The sequence below is a fragment of the Crocuta crocuta genome, unplaced genomic scaffold (genome assembly GCF_008692635.1).
Source record: "Crocuta crocuta isolate KB4526 unplaced genomic scaffold, BGI_CrCroc_1.0 scaffold16, whole genome shotgun sequence".
NCBI lineage: Eukaryota > Metazoa > Chordata > Mammalia > Carnivora > Hyaenidae > Crocuta > Crocuta crocuta.
The window spans coordinates 12,039,421-12,064,522 of record NW_027531893.1 but is presented as its reverse complement, the minus strand read 5'-3'; the positions used below and the strand labels follow the sequence as shown (position 1 = coordinate 12,064,522).

The 25,102-nt window shown below is 44.7% G+C and overlaps 1 protein-coding gene across 8 annotated transcripts in view; it reads left to right on the top strand.

Annotated features, from left to right (window-relative positions):
- The first annotated feature begins 8,365 nt into the window (after positions 1-8,365).
- MARF1 (meiosis regulator and mRNA stability factor 1) overlaps positions 8,366-25,102 on the top strand; it is a 35,576-nt gene continuing 18,839 nt past the window's right edge. Inside the window, exons 1-15 of one of the 8 annotated variants that reach the window (XM_077773147.1) lie at positions 8,474-8,563; positions 10,910-11,059; positions 11,269-11,599; positions 12,356-12,530; positions 13,429-13,655; positions 14,746-14,863; positions 15,429-15,601; positions 16,642-17,070; positions 17,275-17,432; positions 17,520-17,678; positions 18,700-18,892; positions 19,556-19,734; positions 21,598-21,678; positions 24,325-24,561; positions 24,690-24,809. In XM_077773147.1, coding sequence (XP_077629273.1) covers positions 10,971-11,059; positions 11,269-11,599; positions 12,356-12,530; positions 13,429-13,655; positions 14,746-14,863; positions 15,429-15,601; positions 16,642-17,070; positions 17,275-17,432; positions 17,520-17,678; positions 18,700-18,892; positions 19,556-19,734; positions 21,598-21,678; positions 24,325-24,561; positions 24,690-24,809 — 2,669 coding nt within the window. In that variant the 5' untranslated portion in view covers positions 8,474-8,563; positions 10,910-10,970. Of the gene's footprint in view, positions 8,564-10,909; positions 11,600-12,355; positions 12,531-13,428; positions 13,656-14,745; positions 14,864-15,428; positions 15,602-16,641; positions 17,071-17,274; positions 17,433-17,519; positions 17,679-18,699; positions 18,893-19,555; positions 19,735-21,597; positions 21,679-24,324; positions 24,562-24,689; positions 24,810-25,102 lie in introns of all 8 variants that reach the window. The other 7 variants (XM_077773144.1, XM_077773143.1, XM_077773145.1 and 4 more) reach the window with 7 other exon arrangements.

Genomic DNA, 25,102 nt, shown 5'->3' with positions numbered 1-25,102 from the left:
TGTAGGTTTGGTTTCCAGCCTGGCTTTGAATTCTGGCTCTATTCCTACTAGCTAGCTGTTTGTTCTTGGGCAAGTGACTTAGACTCGCTTTGACTTAAGTTTCCTCATCTCAAAAATGGAGGTTCTTAATACAATTCTACCTTCAGGTTAGGCGGAGACAAAATGAGGTAGCTTGGTGTCTGTAAAACGTTTAGGACAATACCTAGTACAGAGTTAAATATCGTCTATGGAATTGTTAAGCGATCATGATTTGCTTATTATGTGTGTCAGGCACAATGCTAACTTCTTGACATGGGTTTTCTTATTTAATTCTCACAGCAATCCTAATTGTTCACCAACAAATATTTATTGAGCAATCAGGCTTAGGACACAGTAAATGTAAGACAAGATGCCAGTCCTCAAAAGGCTATGGTAATAAATTAGAAAACAAGAGAGCAAACCAGGAAACGGTAAACTAATTTCAGATGCTAGTAAGTGCTAAGAATTAAAGCAAGGTCACTTGATAGAAAAGGGCTGAGAGAGGTCACTTCACATAGGGAAGGCTGCTTTATGGAGGTGACAATGGAGCTGAGACCCAGATGATGAGGACCACAGAAAAGCACTTTTATTGTCCTCGTTTTAAAGGTGAGAAAATAAACATGCAGGAAATTACATGCATTGCCCAACCTGTCCCAATTAGCAATAACAAATCAGGCCTCAAACCTGGGTCTGTTTGACTCCTACACCTACATTCTTCAGCACTACCCTAGAGACAAAGAGATTTTTAGCTATTTTGCGGCCTCCAGCCACACTCCTCTGGAATCCTTCCCACCTCCCTGCCTTGGGTAAAACTGACCTTTCTCTAATTCGACTTTGTTCTGACTTCTTGCTAGTTCCCATAGCTCAGACATCCAAAAGGGAACCTCACTACCTATATCAACAGCGCTAAGGAAAGTACCGAAATGTCTTTCAGGACACTTCCATCCTGGTCACAAACACTAATAAGTCATTTGCAGCCTCTTGATACTTTTCCTCTGATGCTTTCTTTCACTCTCAGAATTTTATATGACTCTCCCCATTCCCTGAGGTTTCTAGTCAGGGAGCAATCATCTCAGTTTACAGATAAACTGAAGCACAAATCGATGAGTTTGGCCTGCCTAAATGTCATTGATCAAGTCACTTAGTTTCCAATTTCCTTCACTTTCCATAAAGACTAAAGGAGTACAGTGAAATGATCATGAAATTCATCCTCAGGAATACTTTAGGGAAATGGACTGGTTATTGGGTAAAGCCTTTAAAATGAAAGGAAAATTTTTGCGCACTTTAAAACCTTTTCCTCCCTTTATTCAATTTGTTTTCCTTGTAGCTTTTACATATTAAGAATTACCACTAGAATAATTAGTATTAGCAGAGAGTTGTGCCAGGAGCCACACCGGCCTCTCTGGATAGCAGTCACAGCAAGGAAATGGCAATGTTTGCACAGCTTCTGCCATGAGAAATGAAGACTAGTATCTCCTTCTGCTACTACTGGCTCATGCTGGAAATGAACCTGCTGGTATTGACGAGGCCTCACAATATTCCATATCAGACCCATATTCTGAATACAGATACCTCATAAGGAAAAGCATATTCCTGCCTTTACAAAAGAGACTTTAGATGAAAGCTCTATGGGTGATTGTCAAAAGGCTCTTCCTATGGGCCTTGCAGATCCAAGACTTAAGGGGTTAAGAACACAAGCGTTACAATTGAGCCTGGCCCTGAGACAAAGAGCCTATTTCAGGGCAGAACATAAGTTACTCCATATATCTTTGCTAATTGGTGAAGCATAGCAGTCCCTTCCTCAAGGCCTACATTCCACAAACACCCTCCCTTACACTGGCAACTGGGATGAGGACAGATAAGAGTAGCTAAAACATAAACCCAGGTGCAAAGACTGACAATTTAGGGCCCCCATGTTAGTTTCCACAAATAAACCAATTCAGAAACATTTATCTTCTTGAGGGCCAGACAGAATAACTCCTAGCCTATCTATATACAATTTAACTTGTATGTTATGCTGTTTTTCACTATGAACATTCTGTTAATTGATATCACAAAAGGCCTCTCATTCTAAGAAATTCCTTTCTCTGCCTTCATGTTGTTGCTGAACCTTTAAATAAAGACACCAAAACCGACCGGACAGAGATGCCTGCCTGGTGATCAGAAAGAATCTCGGGGCTCTCTCATTCTCTTTCGCCGACACCGTCCATCCTTCAGGGACCTCTGGACCTGTCGGAGCTGGCGCGGCCTCTGACAGAGTTGTTTCTCTTGCTTGAGTCCTTCTATCATAATTTATTATTGCAAAACACTAAAGTGAACATAGGCAGAAGATGCTGGGGGAGAAACTCCCATAGTGGCCGCTAGGTTAATTTAGGAGGTGAACTAAATGTAAAATAGCCACTTAAATAGCTCCAAAATAAAACTTCATCGTGGTTCCATAAATGTGAAGATTATAATTTGGACAGGGAAAAACTGAAAGTTACTCTTAATCTCTGTTAAAAGAAACAGGAGCCAGATGAATAGGGACTCTATTTAAGAAAATATATCTTAAAAATGTGAAAGCACTCTTTCACAAATATCAATTGCATTTCACTTCATAATTGCTTCCAAGAGCTGGTGTACTCTGCTTAGGCTGTTTTTCTACAGAAAACACTAAAACTGCATCTCATTAAAAATTATTTGTAATTCACGCTTTTCATGAACTCTCCATAACCGATTGATTCCGTTTTACTTACTGCATTTAACTGGTTGAGATCAGGCACAGTTCTGGGCTTGAAAGAAGGCCAAGTCAAACAAAATGTGTCTGCTCTGTATTGTTTTGTGACTAAAAATCTTTTTAAGGCAATTAAAATCCACACTTACTTTGTTTCCTTTTTATATTTTTAGTTACTTTGGTCTGTGTTTAGAGATACTCAACTAGAATAAAAAGAAAAACTCCTCTAGAGAAGCATGTTTGTTTCATACTTTGATGGGGGGGGAGGGTGGAACACACTAGACACAGGGCTGTTTTTCATCTGTTCTAATTCCCACTTGGAAAATAATACCCACACACACACAGTGAAGATTTGCTCAGCAGTAATAAATACCTAAGCAGGCGGATGATGTGTGTGCTTGTCATCTGCCTTCTGGAAAATCAAAGGCAAGCACAAAGGGTGCTTCAGCTACGTGTCTGATCTTGCCCTCCACAATGAGAGTCTACAGGGACGTCTTCAGGGATGTATCGGCTTCCCTTGAAATTTCCCCCACTCAACGCGAATTGCCTAATGAAATTGCTTCACCCGCATCCTGGAGGGTGGGGGTGGGGAGGGGAATCTCGTAGGGCAGCTTCTACGTATTCTTGGGGAAAATGAATGTTTCTCCGCAAACTTCAGAAGTAAACTTTCACGTCGAACTCAGCTAGCACATCTTAAATATGTCTAGATTTAGACAGGCGCTTTGTTTTTCTCATTGGCAACAGGAAGTACCGAGCAGTTGGCAGTTTCAGAAATGACCGTGGCGCTGAGCTTTAAAAAACAACTACTTCGGGTAAAAATACTGTGNCCACCGTGGCGCATCCATCCACCTAAAACCCAAGCTGTCACTGGCTTCACAGGGCTTTCCCCTAATTGTCCCTGGGAAAGTTTACATGCCTTGATGCGGGGCCTGGGTGGCTCAGTTAGCTGGGCGCCCGACTTTGGCTCAGGCCATGATCTCATGGTTTGTGGGTTCGAGCCCCGCATCGGGCTCTGTGCTAAAGGCTAGCTCAGAGCCTGGAGCCTGCTTCAGATTCTGTGTGTCCCTCTCTCTCTGACCCTCCCCTGCTCAGGCTGGCTGTTTCTCTCTCTTCTCTCTCTCTCTCAGAAATAAATAAAACATTAAAAAAAGTTTACATGCGTTGCAACGAGCTCTGGACCAGGGCTTTCAACAGACGTTTTCTAACTCAAATCACGAGGAGTCCCCCTTAATAGTAGGTGGCACTGTCCCGCCAACTCTGGGTCCACAACTTCGTTTTTGCCAGCGGGGCCGCCACCTCGCAAGAAGCCCCGCCGGCAGTTCTTTTTCTCTCCACTCGCCACTAGGTCGCACTAGATTAAAGATGCTGCGGAAAATATGCGTCATTTAATATTTTTAAAAAATAAAGTAGACTGACTCGTCACGTGACGAGAGTAGGGAGCCAGGGAGGGAGAGCGCGCGCCAAAACGACCGGGTTTGTTTTGTTTCGTTTTCTCGAAATCCCATGTAAAGCGTCTTCCCTCAAAAGACGGAAGGAGCTGAATTGCATCAAATCCCGGTCGGGAGGGTTTTTTTTCCCCCCAGTTCCACCTCACAAGCCCCCTCATTCTTCGCCTTCAGGATCCTTTCCACTCCACCACGACAAGCAAGGGAGAAGGCCTCCTTAAACTGAGCGTTTTCGCCAAAAAAGTCGAGGTCTCCCCCGGGGAAGATCCCTATTTAGAGGTTTATCGGGAGGGGACTGAGCCTGACGAGGCTGCAGGGCCGCGAGGCCCCGCCCCCCCCGGGGTTCCCAGCACGCCCCGCGCGGGGAGGACGCGGCGGCGGGGGCGGGGTGGAGGAAGGGGCGGAGCGACGGGGGGAGAGAAGGGCGTCGGTTNGGACCCCCCCCTTCCTCTGCCCTTTGCTGGCGGGGGTGGGGGAGGTTGGCTACTCCGAGGGGAAGGACTGGGACCCACCGGTCAGGCCCCTCACCAAAGGTTCCGGTTTTCTCCCTTTAAGGTCCGTTCACGACTGTCATTGCTGAGCCGTCGCTGCCTTTTGGGGGTGTTTGGCTCCCCGCCCGCACCTGTCTCCCTGCTCCCGGTGGGGCTTCCAGGTGTGGAGAGCAGCCTTTCTCGTGCAATGTGCACAGTTGGAAGGTTAAGAGAGCAATGAAGGGGCGGGTGTTTTAACCCCCGCGCCGAGCGAGCGTTTTTGCTTCTCCTCGGTCTTTCAGCACTCCCTAGGGTGTAGTCTCCGGCTTGACAGATCCGTGTTTAGTTGCCTTAGGGCTTGAGCCACTCCCACTACTAATTGTAAAGCAACACCGTGGTACACATTTTAGTTTCCCAAGCACCTTTCTGGCATTACCAAGAACTTTCCAGTTACATTGGTATCTTTTGGACTTCCCAGCGTCTCTGAGCGGTATCTGTGCTGTTCTACACACAGGGGGATCAAAACCTAAGTGGTCTTCCTGGACATTCATTGAGCTCTTCACTCGTTCGACAGTCTTTGATAGGTAACCGGGCACTGCTAGGTGCAGGAAATAACAGCACTGAATGAGAAAACATGATGCCTGCTGTCATGGGGTTTATATTCAAATAGGGGAGACATAAAACATCAAATAAACAATTTTAGATAGAAGATCTATGAAAACTAACGGGTTGGGGTAGTTTGGGGATTGAGGACTAGGTTGGGTGTTAAGAGAAGGCCGCTTCTAAATTTCATACTGTGACTGTCTCATTAAATCCCAACAACAGCCCTTTGAGGATGCTACTGTTCCTCTCAGGCCCATTTTACAGATAAGATCTGAGGTTCACAGAGGTGGTGAGCTCTCCAGGGCGGCACAGATAAGGAAGCAGCAAACCTGGGACTTAATACACAGACTGACGTTAGAATCTGTGCTCTCAAGCACTGTCTGAATTATTCAAAGGCTCTTCACTCAAATCAAATAGAACTTGCTTTGGCTACCTGAGTTACTTAGTGGCATTCTCAGGAATGCTTGGGAAATTTTCTGGGTGCAGGCCAGTAAGAAGCTAATACATTTGTACCCTCTGTTGGTTGTGTTGAGCAATACTGAAGGCTCCTTGGTGTGGTGGAAAGAGGTGGACAAGCCTGGTTCTGCCCCTCCGCTAATTGTGTGATCTTGACAAGTTACAAAACTTAATTAAACCTTGGTTTACCACTCTGAAATGTGGCTTATTTCTCTCATGCCTATCTCACAGGTTTACGGTGGGGGGAAGAAAAGATTATATAATGGATCTTATTGTCTGGTTGTGTTCATCATTGTATCTCTTGGGCCAAGCCCAAGCCCAAGTTATATAGTAGATACTAAATAAATATTTACTGAATGAGGGAATAATGTTACATAAAAGTACTTTGTATTGTACTCTGCCTGTTAGCTCACTTTCAGGATGGGCCTTGAAGAAGTGAGAGAGCACATTGAAGTTGTGTATTGTGAACATCACAGATTCCTATGATCTAGAGAGGAGATTGATAGGGAATATAAGACCTGTCTTTAGTAAGAAAAACAGCTGTTAAAGCTATTATAATTTGTCATTGTGGGCATTAATTCTAACTCTGCTTCTAAATTTTTTTTTTAATTTTTTTTTTAATGTTTTATTTATTTCTAGGAGAGAGAGACAGCGTGAGCAGGGGAGGGACAGAGAGAGAGGGAGTCACAGACTGAAACAGGCTCCAGGCTCCGAGCTGGCAGTCAGCACAGAGCCCGACGCGGGGCTCGAACCCACAAACCGCGAGATCATGACCTAAGCGAAAGTCGGAAAGTCGGACGCTTAACCAACTAAGCCACCCAGGCGCCCCTAAATTTTTTTTAATGTTTTATTTCTGAGAGAGAGCGCGCGTGAGCAAGGGAGGGTCAGAGAGAGAGGGAGATAACAGCCTGCAGGCTCTGAGCTGGTTGTCAGCACGGAGCCCAACGTGGGGCTGGAACCCACGAACGGTGAGATCATGACCTGAGCTGAAGTTGGACGCTTAACCAACTGAGCCACCCAGGCACCCCTTTAGTTCCAACTCTGCTTCTAAATTAACTCCTGTGTATAGTAGGTAAATAGTTACCTTATTAATTCCTTCATTTAACAAATAATTTTTTAGCATATACTATGTAGCAAGCCCTGTGCATAATACAAACTACACATTGGTGAAAACAAATAGATGGGGGATGGGGGAGGTCCTTTATCTAATTTTCTCCCTCAGGGGTGCCTTGGAGGGGGAGAAGTGAGGCACACTCTGCAGAGGAAGAAACTGAAACTTAAGGGCCACATAAAGGCTAAATAGTAAATATTTTAGGCTCTCCCTGCCGGTCTCTGTTGCAGATACTCAACTCTGTAGTTGTACTGCAAAAACAGCCATAGTCAGTACTTAAACAAATTTTCTATTTATAGATACCAAAAGTTGAGTTTCATATAATGTGTCACACAATTATTTTTTAATTTTATTCCTTAAGAATTAAAAAATATAAAATACATTCTTAGGTTGAAGGCCATTTAAATACAAGCAGCACGCTGGTCTTGGCTGGCAGGCTATACTTTGCCTACCCTGCTTTATGTGATCAGTTCTGTATTTTAGAGTACTTGTTAGTCATCATTCCCCTCGCCATACTGTGTTGATGTTAAACTCTCGAGAAGAGCATCTTATCAGAGTGATAGGTAAATAAAATTGTTTTCAGGGGCGTCTGGGTGGCTCAGTCGATTACATTGTCTGCCTCTTGATTTCAGGTCAAGTCATGATCTCACGGTATGTGGGACTGAGCCCCATGCCGGGCTCTGTGCTGACAGTGCAGAGCCTGCTTGGGATTCTCTCTCTCCCTCTCTCTCTGCCCCGTCCCCGCTCATGCTCTCTCTCTCTCAAATAAATAAAAACATTAAAAAGAAAAAATTGCTTTCTTTATGTTCAGGTGAAGTTTCTGATAAATGGATAACTTTAAAATGGCCACGGTAGGTAAGAGTAGGTGGTTGGTATGATGGCGAAGACTTGGAAGCGAGGTTCGGTTGTCCTTACCGTTGGCAGGCTGCCTCCGTGCCCAATGGCTGTTATCGATCTGATGGGCTTTTATTGTGTTGTTAAAGACTCGTTAAGACTGTGGTTGCACTGGAGTAGATACAGCAAGTCTGTGAATTCAGATTTCTCGGTTGGGTTTTTGGTGGTATATCAGATTGCACTTTCATAATAAGTAAACAAAAGAATTGGTTTGATTTGTTCTGTAGCAGAATCAAATTCAGGGTCCACAGAGGTCACTTAACTTGGACCTTCCATGGTCACATCAATGACACAGTGGGATAGGTGGCTGTTAAGTCAATTTCAGTATCTTACGTAATTGGTAATGAAGACGTGTGTTTGTTCTTTTACTAAAATTACACGCTCTCATCTGTTAACTTTTTGACCCTCACAAGTACAGTCTTTAGGGGAGAGATGGTCGAGAAGATTTAGGAAAAACTGTAGAAAAGGCCTTCTCAGGACCAGAGGAGGTTGCCACTTGGCTAGAATTTTACTTTTCTTCTACGTTCTGTCTTCCTGGGAGCTATTGTACCGAAAATGTAGTTGCAACATAAGTACGGTTGAGGTTACACTTTTTAATAGTAAAATTTGTCCTTATGCAAATAACTGATGTTGAGCTCTCGTTCTTAACAGGGTGGAAGAATGAAAGAAAAGAACGATGGGAGAATGTTGAACCACTTTGTCTGGCTGTATGATGGAAGGGAACGGAACTGAGGACCCCTGCAGCAGAACACTTGGATGGCTTCAACAAGATAATGACGCTAAGCCATGGCTTTGGAAATTCTCTAATTGCTTTTCTCGTCCTGAGCAGACATTGCCACTTAGCCCCCAAACGGTAACTATGTGCAAGACTGAGGACAGAGCAAATTCCTTATGGCAGTAGATGAGCGGTCCCTCTGGTCTGGGGCGGTCTCTCTCCCTGGAGTCTGTGCTGAGTCTTACCTTGCATCCTGCTTTTTCCCCCTCGTAGCACATGATTGTAATTCCTCACTCAAGGACAGCATACTTTTTTAACTGTAACTGCTTTGAATATTTAATGTTAACATTTGGGAAAGATTTATTTCTTATGAAAGTCACAGATTCCAAAGAGAAAACCCAAATTGTAGAGTCAAATCAGAGGGAAGTATAATATAGATTTTATTTTACGGTAGCCTTCTGAAGTTTGAGTCCTAAAATTGAGGGGAGACCGCCAATAGGACCTTATTGGCGGTCTTTTTCTGTTCAAGATTTCTCTTGAATATTTAAACGTATCTGTAACTTCTTTTGTCTTTTCATAGTGATTTTGACTTTTTCTGATTCCATGCATCATGTTCCCACTTTCCTATTTCGTTTCTTTTCTCTTTTTTTGGCTATTGCATTTAGGATTTGAAAGGGACTTTACTATGAATTTATATTAAGGGTATTAATAACTTTTTAAAAACTCAGCTAAATTCCTTGTCTTCTCCTGGGTTTCCTTATATAGTTCTTTTTTTTGCATGGCGTCAGTAATTGCGGTCATTTACTTTAAGGACATCTGACAGGGTTGGCAGCTCACGCAGGGCTTCCTGGGACAGCGGGTCTGGCCCCCGTGGAGTCCGACAATACAGGATTGCACTTTCCGCTTCACAGATCCAGAAACCTGATTCTGCTCAGTGACACCCAGAACTGAGTCAAGACCCTAAAAGCCAGATCTATATAAATCTGAGTACCAGTAAATGAAATTCTAGTCTGAACTGTAATTACCAAGAGAGCGGGACACACTGCTTGTTGGCAGTCAGTCCGTTGTTATCACCCGCCACTACACACACATACACGTGTTTTTAGGAAAAGTCCAACTGAAGAGCCCTGCTTTCTCCCAAATGAATGTACTCTCCTGGGTAAATGTTGGACCACAGCCATAGGGGTGAAATCATAGCGGTCAGATGGCCCTTTCTATGCTCTGAGGGAAGAGTATGTCTCTCTTATTATCAGGGCATCCTCTTTCTCTTAATAGTTCCTGCAGTGAGCCAGTAAGGGCTTATTGATTAGTTAGGTCCCCTTTCAGCAGCCAGGTTCTCTGCTGAGTGCTTTACGTGCACCGTCTCATTTTTTTTTTTAATGTTTTTTATTCATTTCTGAGAGAGAGACAGAGAGAGAGAGAGACAGACAGTGTGAGCAGGGGAGAGTCAGAGAGAGAGGGAGACACAGAACCTGAAACGGGCTCCAGGCTCTGAGCTGTCAGCACAGAGCCCGACGTGGGGCTCAAACCCACGAACTGTGAGATCCTGACCTGAGCCGAAGTCGGACGCTTAACCAACTGAGCCACCCAGGTGCCCCTGTGCACCATCTCGTTTTATCCTCCTAGCCCCTGTAGGAGCCACATCGCAGTGTTCCCAACTGGAAGGCGAGGAAACTAAAGTGTGGAGAGGTTATGAAAATTACCCCAGGTCCTAAGACTACTGAGTATCACATTCCAACCCAGGTCTCTGACACCACCAACAGCACCGCCTCCTGGGTCTATGTTGGAGGTATATGACAAACTATTTCTCTTGAATCTTGTCCCCAGATAGTTTTCTAGTTAATTCTTTTCATTGGCCACAAAGTCATTGTTGGCATCGTGGCTTCAGGTCATGATATCCTGGAGTTTGCTTTATGTCATCAACAGCATGCTTAAGACTCCATGGATGGGCCACTTGGGCAGATAGCTGATCTCATGCTTAAAGTTTGGCGTCCTCTGGAGCGCCTTAGTAAACCCTTTATTGGTCTGACTGCAAGAACTATGAAGTATTTTCCTCAAAGCACTTGGCTTGTGACTTGTGACTCGTCTTTTTCGAATGCCATTCGTGATGGTGTTTTTTTTCATCCCACCTGTTTTGTCTTTAGAAGGCCCTGTGAGGCAAGGGGAAGTTTCAAAGGGAAGTCCCTGAAGCACAGATGGCTAACCTGCCTTACTGGGCATGTGAGCACAACCCTCCCCCAGGCTCTTAGAATCCAGGAAGGACACAGTCTTGATTTTAGTTGTCTCTTTCCGTGCTCCCCTGCAGACTGCTCTGAAGAATGCCCCTGCTTTCAGCCGCCATTCCATCCTCATTTTGCTTGGTTGTGATCGAGTTGTGTAAACAGGACTGAACACTCTTTCCGTTTTTAGATTGCAGTAGGATGTGACGAACCAAAACTCGGTGGCCCCATAAAGTTAACTTGCAATCTGTTCTTTTCTTCCCAGAAAGATTACATGGAGAACAAGAAGGCTGCTGTGGAGTTAAAGGACGTGCCATCTCCCCTTCATGCTGGCTCTAAGCTTTTTCCAGCAGTCCCGCTGCCAGATCTTCATTCTCTCCAGCAACCTAAAATACAGCTTTCACCTGTCCCCAAAGTAAGCTGCTGCGCTCATTGCCCTAATGAACCCTCCACTTCGCCAATGCGTTTTGGTGGTGGTGGCGGTGGCGGCGGGAGCGGAGGTACCGGTAGCTTGATTCACCCAGGCGCACTGTTAGACTCCCAGAGCACCAGGACAATCACGTGTCAGGTCGGGTCAGGGTTTGCCCTCCAGTCTGCCTCCTCACTCCAGAATGCCTCGGCTAGGAGCAACTTGGCTGGCCTTGCAAGTGACTTTCCCGGCATGTGTGTAGAGAGTAACGTGTCCTGCAAACACCTGCCCTGTTGTGGAAAGCTTCATTTCCAACCCTGCCATGGTAACGTGCACAAGCTGCACCCGTTTCCGGCTCTCCAGGGCTGCGCCTCCGCTGGCTATTTCCCCTGTTCTGATTTCACAAGTGGGGCTCCGGGGCGTCTGGAAGAGCACATTTCACAGTCGGAGCTAACGCCTCACTTGTGCACCAATTCCTTGCACCTAAATGTGGTACCTCCGGTTTGTTTAAAGGGCTCACTGTACTGCGAAGACTGTCTGAACAAGGTGTGTATCTTTTTATTTGTTACGTTGGGTGCAGCTGACTTCTGAGGAGTGACTTTTTTAAAGTGGATGTGTCTCCACAAATCTTTGTTGTGCATGGGGATGAAGATTCTTCTGGGAGGTGGCTTTCTCCCCAGCAGCATAGCCTCTGTTGGTCCCGAAAGAGGCAAAGGGTAAAATGGGAAGGGCCATGCAGGAAAGTGCAGGGTCCTTATTCACAAAGTTTATGCTTCTAGAGGCCCTTGTTGTGGTAAATCTGTTTTCTACACGTAAACCTAGTTTGGCAAAGCTTCGGGTTCTGTTTTGTCTTTAAAGGCTGGAGCACAGTCATGAGTTCTCATAACTAACACTCACCTCATACGTGGACGCATTCACGTAACGTAGGTCACCCCATGTTCTTTTGTAATAATTCGAGGGACTAAGAACTCGGCCTCAATCACACGGGTGTTCAATAAAGATTTTAGTTACCTTTATGGAAAGCGTGTCTGGGGGTCTCCCTTGCAGGAGACCTACACCCCAGAATGTGGAAATCGTCCCAGATCATTTAAACTCCCTTTGTGAAGTGAGTTTACGAATTAACAGCTGATCGTTCTGGGAATGCACTGAAATATTAAAAATACGTTCTGTCAGAGGTGACAGATTCTAACAGGTGGAAAAAAGAAACACTTAGAATGTGTTTTCAGTTGTTGTTTATAACTCTAGGTTCTGAAATGATGTATCTGAAACCTCCTCCTTTCTTTAAAAAAATTTTTAAAACAGCCGGCAAGAAATAGTATAATTGATGCTGCTAAAGTCTGGCCAAATATACCACCTCCAAATACTCAAACTGCACCTGTTACTATTCCTCTGTGTAATGGCTGTGGAACCAAAGGAACAGGGAAGGACACCACGTTGTTATTGGCGACCAGTCTAGGCAAAGCTTCTTCGAAATTTGGTAAATGACAGTATGGTATAAAATGTGCATATTTAAGTAGTTTTCAATATCTGATACACTGCATTTAATCACCTTGAAAAGATTCCTTGTGGTCTAAAGCTACTGTGTATATGCGTCTCCATTTCTACCTCTTGGTAAAAAATCTTTTTAATCTTAGATACCGACAAGTCATTTGCCTTTTATGTTGAGCTGAGGCTGTTTGAGATTGGAAGCTGCAGAAAAATAGGGAGTATATTAGGAGAGATGAGTGCTGGAGGGGTTTTAGTGTCAACTTAGGTTCATAATCACACTTGTTTATGGTGCACTCCGTGGAAGTACTTAATATTCCAGAAAGATTTAGTAAAGGTTGATAAAAAGCAAGAATCGAAAAACCTAAAATCATCTCCCCAAAAAGTAGTTAATGTGGTATTTTATCTTGTGAAGACTTTTTTTTGTATTAAATCAGATGTTAATGCAGTGTTAAATTTTTTTTTTTTTTTAATCAAGGACAGTAACAACTTCGCCCTTGGTCACCTCTTCATTGCTCTTCCACACTGAGCAGGTAGACAGGCATGGGCAGAGCATGACAGGTCCCAGAGCTGGAGTGTCCACTCACCGACGCGTTAGTGTTCAGGTCAGCGTGAGAATGGCCTCATGCTCTGCAGTGGATTTATTGTGGGCCTGAAGCAACTTGACCTTTAGATTTGTTCTCTCCTGAAAAATAGGAATAATCACTTAGAAATGCTATTGCAACTTGGGGTTGTCCTTTTAGGTCAGCCCGTGAGGTTGGTATCCTTAAGCTTAACATCAATCAATAATTTCATTTTTCTGCCACTAAAAATGATAGGTAGCTACCTATTATTTTAATTTGCCATTTTTTTTTCACTACGTGTGATTGAAAGTGTTAACATTTCCTAAGGGTCACCAGAAGTTGCACTAGCCGGACAGGTGCTGGAAAACTTACCCCCCATTGGAGTTTTTTGGGATATTGAAAACTGTTCAGTTCCCTCCGGCCGCTCAGCTACTGCTGTTGTCCAGAGAATCCGTGAGAAGTTTTTTAAAGGCCACAGAGAAGCAGAATTCATCTGTGTGTGCGACATCAGTAAAGAAAACAAAGAAGTTATTCAAGAGCTGAATAATTGCCAGGTAAAAAATAGAATTTTAATCTATTATGGTACAAGAATACGCACATGTGGGTTTTTTAAAAATAATTTTAATTCAAAATTTGTTTAATACACATTTCTGCTAATTTGGCAAATGAAGGAAATTAGCAAAAGATTATTTCGAAAGTACTAGAAATCATTTAATCATATTTGATCTTTCAAAAATGCTACATACATGTGCTATGCTAGTATAACGGTTACATGTATATCCTTTCTTTTGGTTTTCATGTCTGCTCTGTGAAAAGGGCTCATAAGATTGATTATTTGAAATGTACAAATTCACCTGAGGCACCAAGATGTTAAAGCAGCTTTCTAAATATCACATGGCCGGTAAACAGATGAGCTAGGATTTAAATTCAGATTGGCTGCAAAGTCTTTTCTCGTAAGCTGGAACTAGAATCTAGTTCTTTTGACTCCTAGACAGGTAATTCTGTTTTTACACCATATTGCTGCCCAAAATTATATACGTGTGCTCCTTGAAAAGCTAGTAAGTCCTATTATGTATTGCATGTGGTTGAAATGCCTCACAAAATTTTTCTTCATTGCCCAAGAGACTTCTGTGTAAGCCTGATGGCTTTAACGGAAATAAACCCATTTTAGCTCTTTGTGGGACAGATGCCTCTCCTCTCCCATCACTTAACCCCAGATCCTGATAGCTCTAGACTATGTGTAACAGAGACAAATGACACCACATATAGCTCTAAATCTAAGGTTCATCATCTCTGTCCATCTTTGCTACTTTCCAGTTGTCGGCAAAAGCTGCTAGAGATGCATTACTTCCAATTTCACTTCCTTGTGCCTGTTTTCTGAAAGGGGGTTGGACGAAGTACAAAAGCAGAAGATGAGAGAGGCAAGCAGGGCTGACAGTGGATCCACTTCATTTGTACGGAGAAACAAATTTGAAATTCCTGAGATCTGTTTAGGATGTTTCTCCATTGCTAAGTGGCAACAATAACAACAGCTAGAGTTTCTTTCCTCAAGGACCGTCTGGGAAGAATGCGTCCTGGGCAGAATGCATCGTGATTTCCTAACCTCCGCTCTTACTCATTTGTCCTTCCTCTGAATTAACGCAGGTCACCGTTGCCCACATCAACGCTACCGCCAAGAACGCGGCTGACGACAAACTCCGCCAGAGTCTCCGAAGGTTTGCGAACACTCACGCTGCTCCGGCCACGGTTGTTCTGGTGTCAAGTAAGTACAGAGACCCCTGCTCAGTTCCCCCAAACTCACTGAGTGGGAGTTCTCACAGCAGCCAGGACCCGGTCGAGGGAAATACGGCCCCGGAGAGGCTGAAATGCTCAGGCCGTATTTGCGTTCACCTCTGAGAACTGTTCAGAGGGAAAAATGGAGTCTGTGTGGCTTTTGTGCATTTTCTCTTTAGAACTTGAATACGGATTCTTGGGGGCCAGTTAAAGAAAATGTAATGTTTTGTTCCACTTTATTTTTTTTGTATCCTGGGCCCAGTATTGCTAGTTTTAAAAATCTAAAGAGTTTCCAAAGCTGTTGCTCCCAGAATATTAATATTTGCTCCCTTTCCGATTGGAAGTAACACGTGTCTTGGCACTCTGTATAAGTAGGTGGTAACATTGCCCTGGGGTGTTCATTCTTCGTGTATGAAGTGTGTTCGTGCTCCAGTGAAGGGGTGGGAGCAACTCTCAGTACAGCGCAGCCATTCTTCAGTGGGTGGCAGTGCAGTTGTGTGTCTCCACCAAGTCTCATGTTTGGGGACGGGGGTGGGCTCTGCCTTTTCTTTCAGCTGATGTCAATTTTGCATTGGAGCTTAGTGACCTGAGACACAGGCATGGTTTCCACATAATTTTGGTCCATAAAAACCAGGCCTCGGAAGCACTGCTGCATCATGCTAATGAGCTGATCAGATTCGAAGAGTTCATTTCCGACTTGCCCCCCAGGTTACCACTAAAAATGCCAGTAAGTGGGTTTGCATTCTTCTTTTGCTGCACTCGGTGTTAGATTACAGAGGCTGAAGACCCCCACCCCCCACCCAAACGGGGGTCATCAAGTGAGGCTGCTCTTCGTAGGAGGCTGGCCAGATTTCTGAAATAAGCCTTAGAAATAGTCAGTCCTCCTACAAATAGAGAATTGGCGTGTATGAAGTTTGATTTTAGTTTGTCTCGCAGTGTCATAGGGAACTGACTTGCAGGCTTACCTTACCAACTGCCGCTTGTCAGGGTCTCCAAAGCCAGCAGTGTTTGTGTCAAGTGGGTGAAAGTAATAGAAAAAGCTTTATCACTCCTCTTGCCTCCAGGCCTAGGTAAAGAATACGACGATGGTTTGCGCACACTCATGTGGCTGCCGTCATAAACCGAGTGATTGTACAAGTTTTAGGCATTTAATCCTTAGGCTCCGGCAGCCCTCTGAGCGGGCTTTGCATAGTTCCATTGCCCACCATGCACGTGCGCTTTTTGGGGTGGTTATTGCTGCACCTGTAGCTTTCTGAGCCACACGCTGGGAGCATGTGAGCATGTTGCCAGCTGGGTGAGCCTCCTTAGAATCTTGACTTGGGACGAGCGTGTTTACTACAGTGTTGAGCTGTGTTTAAGCCATTTGGAGAATATACATGATGCCTAAAGAAGGTGGCATTTACTTTTCTAACCTCACAGGCCTTTAAGTCAAGAGTAGTATTTTAGGTAAGAGACTGCCCACTTTTGAGGTCCCTGTGCTTTCTGGTTAAAAAGAAAAAAAAGACTTGATTATTCAGAACATTAAGTCTTGCTATTCTCATTGACCAGAGTGATAATTTAAGGTACATTTCCCTCTTTCTGTGTTGTTGTTTTTTTTTTTTTCCAGGCTAAATAGGCTTACGGTCTCCCCTCTAAGTCATTACTACCTCCCCTCGAGGTTGTTAGCTTAGATTTGGAGATCTCTCCTTGTTCTTCTAATTTGTAATTATTTGTAATTGAATGTGTGCCCCTGAGTTAACCTGTTGTAACACTTTTCCTCTGTATCAGCAGTGCCACACTCTGCTCTATGTTTATAACCTACCAGCAAATAAAGATGGCAAGAGCATCAGCAACAGGCTCAGGCGCCTGTCTGATAATTGTGGTGGGAAAGTGCTGAGTATCACAGGCTGCAGTGCGATTCTCCGCTTCATAAACCAAGATAGTGCAGAACGGGCTCAGAAGCGAATGGAAAATGAAGATGTCTTTGGTAATAGGATCATTGTGTCATTTACTCCAAAAAATAGAGAACTCTGTGAAACAAAGAGTTCCAATGCAATTGCTGATAAAGTGAAGTCTCCCAAAAAGCTTAAGAATCCAAAATTGTGCCTCATCAAAGACACGAGTGAACAATCTTCCAGTGCCAAAGCCACGCCTGGAAAAGGGTCGCAGGCAAATTCTGGATCTGCTACAAAAAACACAAATGTTAAAAGTTTACAGGTAACTTTGATACCTCTTGCTTTCTGAAGTTTATGGTAGGTTCGGTTTCCTCGTCTCCTCCATGTTTCATATGCCCGCTTGCTTTCGGCGTGTCCTTTTTTGTTTTCCATTTTTGCCGATTCTCAGTTAATGTGTTTTCTGTGCAGGGTTTAACTCCTCTTGGTCGCTTCAATTTTAAACTCCACTGCACTTGTCTCTTTTAAGGAGCTCTGCCGCATGGAGTCAAAGACTGGCGCTAGAAGCGGTGACCCCCAGCAAGGTCACCTGAGGCTGGTGGTGCCTCCCCACAGAAGCTCAAGTGCTGCGGCGCCCACACCCAGAAACTCCGGCATGGCCGAACCCGCTTACAAAACCAACCCGAAGTAGGTTAAGTCACTCTTCTTCACGTGTGCTTGTCTAACGTGAAGGCAAGCAGATGACCTTCTCCCTTCACGTGTTCCCTCCTTTAGGAAAGAGAACCCCTGTGCCCGGAGTGTCACCAGCTCTCCCGTAGAGAAAAAAGAGAAAGAGGAGACTCCGTTCCAAGTGAGTTACCCATCTGCTTTCAGCAAGCTGATCGCGTCAAGGCAAGTCAGTCCTCTGTTCACGGCACAGTCCTGGTCTTCTCGGTGAGTCTAGCTGCTTGATGGTGCAGTACCTACGTGCAGTAGCAGGGATGACGAAATGAAGTTTGTTCAAAACAATTCCAGCAACATAGAAGTGCATGCACATAGAAGTGAAAGATGAGTCCCCCACCCCTCCTCCTCCAGCCCCTTTTCCTCAGTTCATCGGAGCATACGATGGGGCCCGTGCTCCTCAACATCTCTCTCTCCTCCACATGAGAATTTCGGTAAGCAGAGGCCAGAGAAACTTAACTCAGAGTCCCCGGTCACGATGGGAGACACGTGTAGACATCCTTACTGTTTCCTCATCCCTTTGTGGCATTGGGGACACAGCCCGAACTAGACGCGCCGTGGTTTTTCTCATTCACAGGGTAATTGCAGGGAGCCGTTTGAGAAGCAGGGGGGGTCTGTAAACCACTGTAATTACCCAACTAGCACTTACCTATCTAAGCTCTCCAGCCTCACACTGAGTGCTTCTGGAGGCTTGGAGGAGAGGAGCCATGAGGCCACGTTGCATTTTGTGAACTCCTTCAAGCATTGTATTTGTTGTACGGAGTTGGTGAAGGCTCACTTTAGAAAGTGACTTTGGATCTGTAAATTTATACTTAAAAATTCACGTAAAAGACTGTAACATGTGAGTGACCTTAGCCTTTTCAGAGCCAGGGAGAGATTAAATGACTTCTATTCGTATCACAGGCTAATTCACCAAGAATAAATGCCCAGCCTGGCAAATGAACTCACCAGGCGTGCGTATAATTTGTACCTCTAGTTTTAAATAATCCGGTGAAAGAATAGTTGGTATTAAATCACGTACTGGTTGTTAATAAGAGGTTAATAGGTAGTTCTTTTGAAAGTACGTCTAAATCCGTGTACATTTAAGTTAAAAACACATTTGAAAACCAAATATTTAGTTTGGTTGCATTAAGGAAAGCTATTTTTATATATAGCTTCAAACAAAGCCTAAATGATTTAAAACAACTAAATAGAATAACAGTTTTTAAAAATACTCCACTATGTATGTTTTAAGCAGGAGTGTGTCTCCAAACCTTCTAAACAGAGCGTCCCCAGTTGCTTTCAACATTGCAAATTCGAGCATTGATGCCGACAGCCCAGACCCATTTGCAAATGGTGCTGACATCCAGATCAGCAACATCGACTACAGATTATCCCGGAAGGAGCTGCAGCAGCTCATGCAGGAGGCGTTCTCCAGGCACGGCAAGGTAACCTTATCACCCCTCTGCCTTCCTCTTACCTTCGCCAGCCCTTCACGTCGGGGAAACGTAGTTCAATGCACATAAGCGCAGCTGGTATAGCAGTACCACTGAGGGAGTTTGAACTCCTTCCTTTTTCCTGTGGTCTGCTCACAGTGACGCTGGCCTCTTGTTTTTAGGGGAGAGACACTTGTGGTCACGGGCACAGGTGTAAGTGGCATTTGGGGAATCAAACGGGTGGATTTTACTTTTCAATGTGGCTGCTGAGTTACAGCAGGAGGATTCTAAAGTAACGGTGGCTGTCGTTGTGAACATCTTACTGTGTCTGATGCGGTTTCAAGGTGCTGCTTGTTAGAAATGCACCTGTTCCGATGATTCACATGGCTGTGCCCCGGGTGCCTGCAGGGTCTGGAGAAGACCCCAGACTCCCCACATGTACGGGCCCCTGAGCCTGTGTCGGAGAGCTGGAGAGCAGGCCAGCCGGCTTCACGTCTCTGGAAGTCACCCAGCCCCAGCTCGTGTACGTTCGCTTGGCAGAAGGGTAGCATTCCGACCGGCTCCCTCACAGAAGCATGGAAGTCCACTGATGTGTTCTTCATAATCCACCTTCAGTTTGCAGCTGACAGGCCTCCGGGCGGACCTGGCACTCCCTTTTCCTTTTCTCTGCTGTAGGTGAAGAGTGTTGAGCTCAGCCCCCATACAGATTACCAGCTCAAGGCTGTTGTTCAGATGGAGAACTTACAAGAAGCAATCAGTGCGGTGAATAGCCTCCACAGATACAAAATTGGCAGCAAGAAGATCCTGGTCTCACTCGCCACAGGAGCTGCTAATAAATCACTCTCTTTACTGAGGTAAAAACAAATCCTTTATTTCGGGAAAAATCATTCTGGCCCAGAAACAACACTGGAAAAAATAAAGTAGATTTCATCACATTCCCCACCCTGTTTGATGATTACATATGCAGCAATGCTGATTCTCAATGGTGACGGAAGTTAGAAAATAAGCTAGAAGGTAGCAGTAAGCTAGTTAGAATAATTTGACTCTCACTCAAGTCCATTACTCAAAGGCGAAGTACAGCTTCAACTTGGCAGGCAGTTCCGAGTAAAATAATACACCGCATGCCCAGAACACGTTCTAAAAATAGCAGCCCTCTACAATAAGTGTTCATAAGCCAGGAAAGTCTGAAATGTTACCTTCAAATCTCAGGAGAAGGTGGCTTTGTCTGTAGAGGGTAGATCTAGAAAGCTCCAAGCTCTGAACCTGCAGATACATCCTTAACAGCAAATAGACGCTCAGCTCTGTAAGTCTGCCTTACAACCCTGTCACTTGTAGGAATCTGGTGGTGCTTTCATTCTTAATGTGCTTCGATTCTTCTTCGGCTTTCCCTGTTTCGGGGACAGTAGTAAAACAGAATTCACTCCTGAAAATCTGAACTCTCCAAGATCTTTTTCTGTAACCTGTACACCATTATTTTAAATTATGGTTTTTTTCCCCTCTGGAATAAAAATAATACTCATTGAAGACACTTTGGAAAGGTCAGAAATATGAAAGAAGCAGGGTTAGGTGGGGGGCAGGGAGGGACTCATCCTGTGGCTCAAAGCCAGTCACCCCACAGTTTGCCTTTTTCTTTTCTCTCGGATTATTTTTGGGTACTTTTTTTTTTTTTAAATGTTTTATTTATTTTTAGGAGAGAGAGAGAGAGACAGCGTGAGCAGGGGAGGGTCAGAGAGAGAGGGAGTCACAGACTGAAACAGGCTTCAGGCTCTGAGCTGGCTGTCAGCACAGAGCCCGACGCGGGGCTTGAACCCACGAACCGTGAGATCATGACCCAAGCGAAAGTCGGACGCTTAACCGACTAAGCCACCCAGACGCCCCTTTTGGGTACTTTTTTTAACACCATCATTGAGATGATATTGTATCCACTCGTGTATCCTTGACTATGGCAATTCCACTCCCACATCTCTAACACATGAACCACACCGTGGCAGGAGACATTCAAGCTGTTCTGCCTTTTTTTTCCATGTTAACAAGGTGTTTGTCTCATTTGAGCAGTCCATGTCATTCTGATACACAGGTGTGAAAAGCCCTCTGCTTGAGTCTGATAAAAATCCAGTGTCTGGCTTTATATTCTTTCATCACCTTGTCCCTAAAGTCATTTTTTCAAAAAGGTTTTCAAGAAAATAAATTTTGACACATCCAGCTCTGGAAAACTAATGTTGTCTATATAGTTGACTCTTGAGCAGTTCAGGGGTTAGGGGCACCAGCACCGCCCCCCTTGCCATGCAGTCAAAAATCCACATAGAACTTTTGATTCTCCCAGATCTTAACTACTAATTGCTGTACTGTTGACTGGAGGCCTTCACTGATAATGATAACGTAAACAGTTGATTAAGGCCTAGGTTTTACGTTGTATGTTGTATGTATTATATACTACATTCTTACAATAAAGTAAGCTAGGGAAAAGAAAATGTTACCAGAATCGTAACGAAGAGAACAGACGTTTATAGTGCTGTACCACATTTACCGAAAGAAATCCACATACAAGTGGACTCGTGAAGTTCAAACCCATGTTACTCAAGGATCAACTGTACCTTGTATTAATTACTTTTATGAACTGTGTTTTTCCTCTCCCTCCGTATGAACTCTGGTTTTAAAATAACCTGTTGGTGTCCAACGACATCTGTTCTCTAATGGAGTAAAATTTTGTTTCACAGTGCAGAGACCATGTCTATTCTTCAGGATGCTCCTGCCTGCTGTCTGCCTCTTTTTAAATTTACAGATATCTATGAAAAAAAGTAAGTTAATGTTTTTTTCATTGATCTGGTCAGTACTGAGGCAGCTCCCAGAATTCCCATATTGATTGGTGATTGGCATAAAACTCTTAAGGAAAAGCTGTTGAGGCTTATTTCCAGCCTGGTGGAGGAAATGACATAAAAACAATGGTGTCCCAATTTAAGGTTCTATTTTAAAATACATTTTTATTTTTTTAATTTTTAAAAAATTTTTTAATGTTTTATTTATTTTTGAGAGAAAGATAGAGATGGCATGAGCAGGGGAGGGTCAGAGAGAGAGGGAGACACAGAATCCAAAGACAGGCTCCAGACTCTGAGCTGGCAGTCAGCACAGAGCCCGACGCGGGGCTCGAACCCACGAACCGTGAGATCATGACCTGAGCTGAAGCCGAACACCTAACTGACTGAGCCACCCAGGCACCCCTAAAATACATTTTTAAAACATCTTTTATTTTTAGTAAGTTTAGACCTCGGTCCCTAAAGCTGTACTTTCATTCTTTTTCCAATTGACTGATGCGTTTTGTTCTTTACTGAATGAACATTTCCGAGCACCTTCTAGGCTGTAAGCTCCAGGACAATAAAGACTGGATCTGACTTAGGACTGTCTCTTCAGGACCTGGGGCTCAATAGGTGCTCAGCAAGTATAATCGGAGTAGAAGTCTAGGGGCACCCAGCTGGTTCAGTCGGCAGAGCGTGCAACTCTTGATCTCAAAGTTGTGAGTTCGAGCCCCACGTTGGGTGTAGAGTTCGTTTAAAAATTAAAATCTTTTTTTAAAAAAATTATTTACATTCAAGTTAGTTAACATACAGTGAAGTATTGGTTTTAGGAGCAGAACCCTGGGATCCAGCACTTAATAAGACACCCAGTGCTTTTCCCAACATGTGCCCTCCTCAGTGCTCATCATCCACTTAGCCCATCCCCCCAAAATAAAACCTTAAAAAAGTCTGAGGCTCTGTGGAGAGCGCAGAGCTGGGAAGACACAACCCTTGTCCTTGAGCTTATGTCTGGAAGGGAAGAGGAACTACTGATAAATCATCACATAGAGCAAAGGAAACTACCATAGAGGAGGAGTGGGGAGAAAAAAAACTAGAAGGACGGGAAAACAAAGAGCTGGACTGTTTTTCTGTGAATCCTGGGAACCCTGAGTAGTGGAGGTACGAGGGGCCGTGTGGTGGCGGTGCAGGCTGTGATGGAGTGGACAGGGCTGTGCTGCCCCAGTCCTGGGTCCCAGCAGACGCTGTTGGAACACCAGAGTTTCGGTGAAATGGGATGTGGTGACTAGTTTTATGTAGCAGGCAAGGTGAAGAGGAGAGGTCCGTTTGATTCTGAGTTGTTGTGCCCTGGCTGACGGAGAGGATACATACATGGTTAAACCAGAAATAGAAAATAAAGAAAGCATGTCCAGAAGGTGCAGTGAGGTTTTGACCTTGGTTTTGGACATACGAGATATTAAGATTTGACCGTAATTTTCCTAGAGGGGGTCAGGAGAGACAGGGGCCGGATAGGGAGGGGAAGCCGGGAGAAGGGCAGAACCACATGGGGTCCCACCTGTTCAGCAGGAGAGAACCCGCAGGTGAGGATGTTATCAGGACATGTGGGGATGGCCAGCGACATTGAGGGGCCTGAGGAGATGGTGCGAGGTTTGGGGGGGGGTGGGATAGAAAGCCGCTGGTGACTCGAGAGCCATCCCTCCTGAGTCCTATGGGTAAAATTCTGGAGGGAACAGGCTGACAGACCGGACGGTGAAGTGGCAGAGCAGCTCCCAAGAGAGCTGTTTCTGTTAGAGGGCCTACGAGCGTGCGGGACTGAGCACGGGGGCGTCCGTGTGCTGGGACAGCAGGAGTGAGCACGGGTGTGCCAAACTGGCTTTAGTCAGGGAGACGTCTGAGCGTATGTGTGGGGTCCTGGGAAGAAACCGCTGGAGCAACTAGTATTTGATGAGCTCTTAATGTGCGCCAAGCTCTTTCCAGACATGACATTTAATTCCCACATCAACCCTATGAGGTAGGCATTATCTTCCCATTTTGCATTTTGGAAAACTGAGGCCCACATTGATTATAGAAGGTTATACAAGGTGACAAAGGCCACACAGGTGGAGTCTGGATATGAACTCAAACTGTCTGCCTTCCAAGCCTGTGTCTTTAAGCTCCGAGTATGATAGATGCATTGGGGGGGTGATTGAGGAGTCCAGTCTCAGGAAGTGTGGGTCATGAGGCTGAGGCATCAGTGAGTTGAGGGAGTAGCTGGGACGGAGTCTCCCTCTTCTGGGGTTGGAGAGCAGAGATGGTGGGGGGTAGTGCAGACGGATTTCCAGCCTGCAGAGTGGAGTTGAAAGAGGTCACATCAGGTAGCTTTCCATCTGAGACGGTGAGGTGAGATCATATACACAAACTGCTGGGGTTCGAGGGTTAGGAACCAAATGACATAATGACTAATGGGCAGTGAGCCAGAGGTGACTCGAAGGAAGGAAGCCAAGCATTCCTGGCTTGGGAGTGAATGAATTTAGAGTAGAATTCCTCCCGTTTCACTTTTGAAGAGATGGAGGAACACTCTTGGTAATTGCCCTTTATTTAATCAGGACAGGCATTACTGTATAATCAGAGAAGAACATCCTAAGTCCACATCTCTCCCCTGTTCCTTGCTTTTAGGTTCGGACACAAGTTGAACGTGTCGGATTTATATAAGTTAACAGACACGGTGGCGATCCGCGAACAAGGGAACGGAAGACTCGTGTGTCTCTTGCCCAGCAGTCAGGCCCGGCAGAGCCCCTTGGGGTCTTCCCAGTCACACGACGGCTCCTCGACGAATTGCAGCCCAATTATATTTGAAGAGTTAGAATACCACGAGCCTGTCTGCAGACAGCATTGCCCCAATAAGGACTTCAGGTATGACCTCATTTCCTTCTGGAAATAATCTTTGTGTATAAGGGCCTTGAATGTCTGTTACAGTTGCCTTGCAGACCTTCTAGACTGCTGAGAAATGTCAACTAACTGTTCTGTTCTCTTTTCTGTAGTGAACATGAATTTGATCCAGACTCCTATAAGATTCCTTTTGTGATTCTCTCTTTGAAGACCTTTGCGCCCCAGGTTCATAGTCTCCTGCAGACACATGAGGGCACCGTGCCTTTATTAAGGTGAACATGTCAAAGCCATTGAGATATGAGGCCTTAGTTCTCCTCTTTCTAGAAAGTCTGCCCTCTGCCCACACCTCTTCCCAAGCAAGTATTACAGAATGCTTCATTCTAACATTTTTAGCACTTTGCAGTCAAAGTAATCTGAAATAGGATCCATTCACTCAATACTCAAAACAAGAACATTTGTGTCTGTGCTCATTTTTGGAAACCTAAGCAATGAATAGGAAAGTTTGTTCTCCACAGAGACGAGATTATTCTAAGTGCTGCATGACGAGTGTGCACACAGGCTAGAG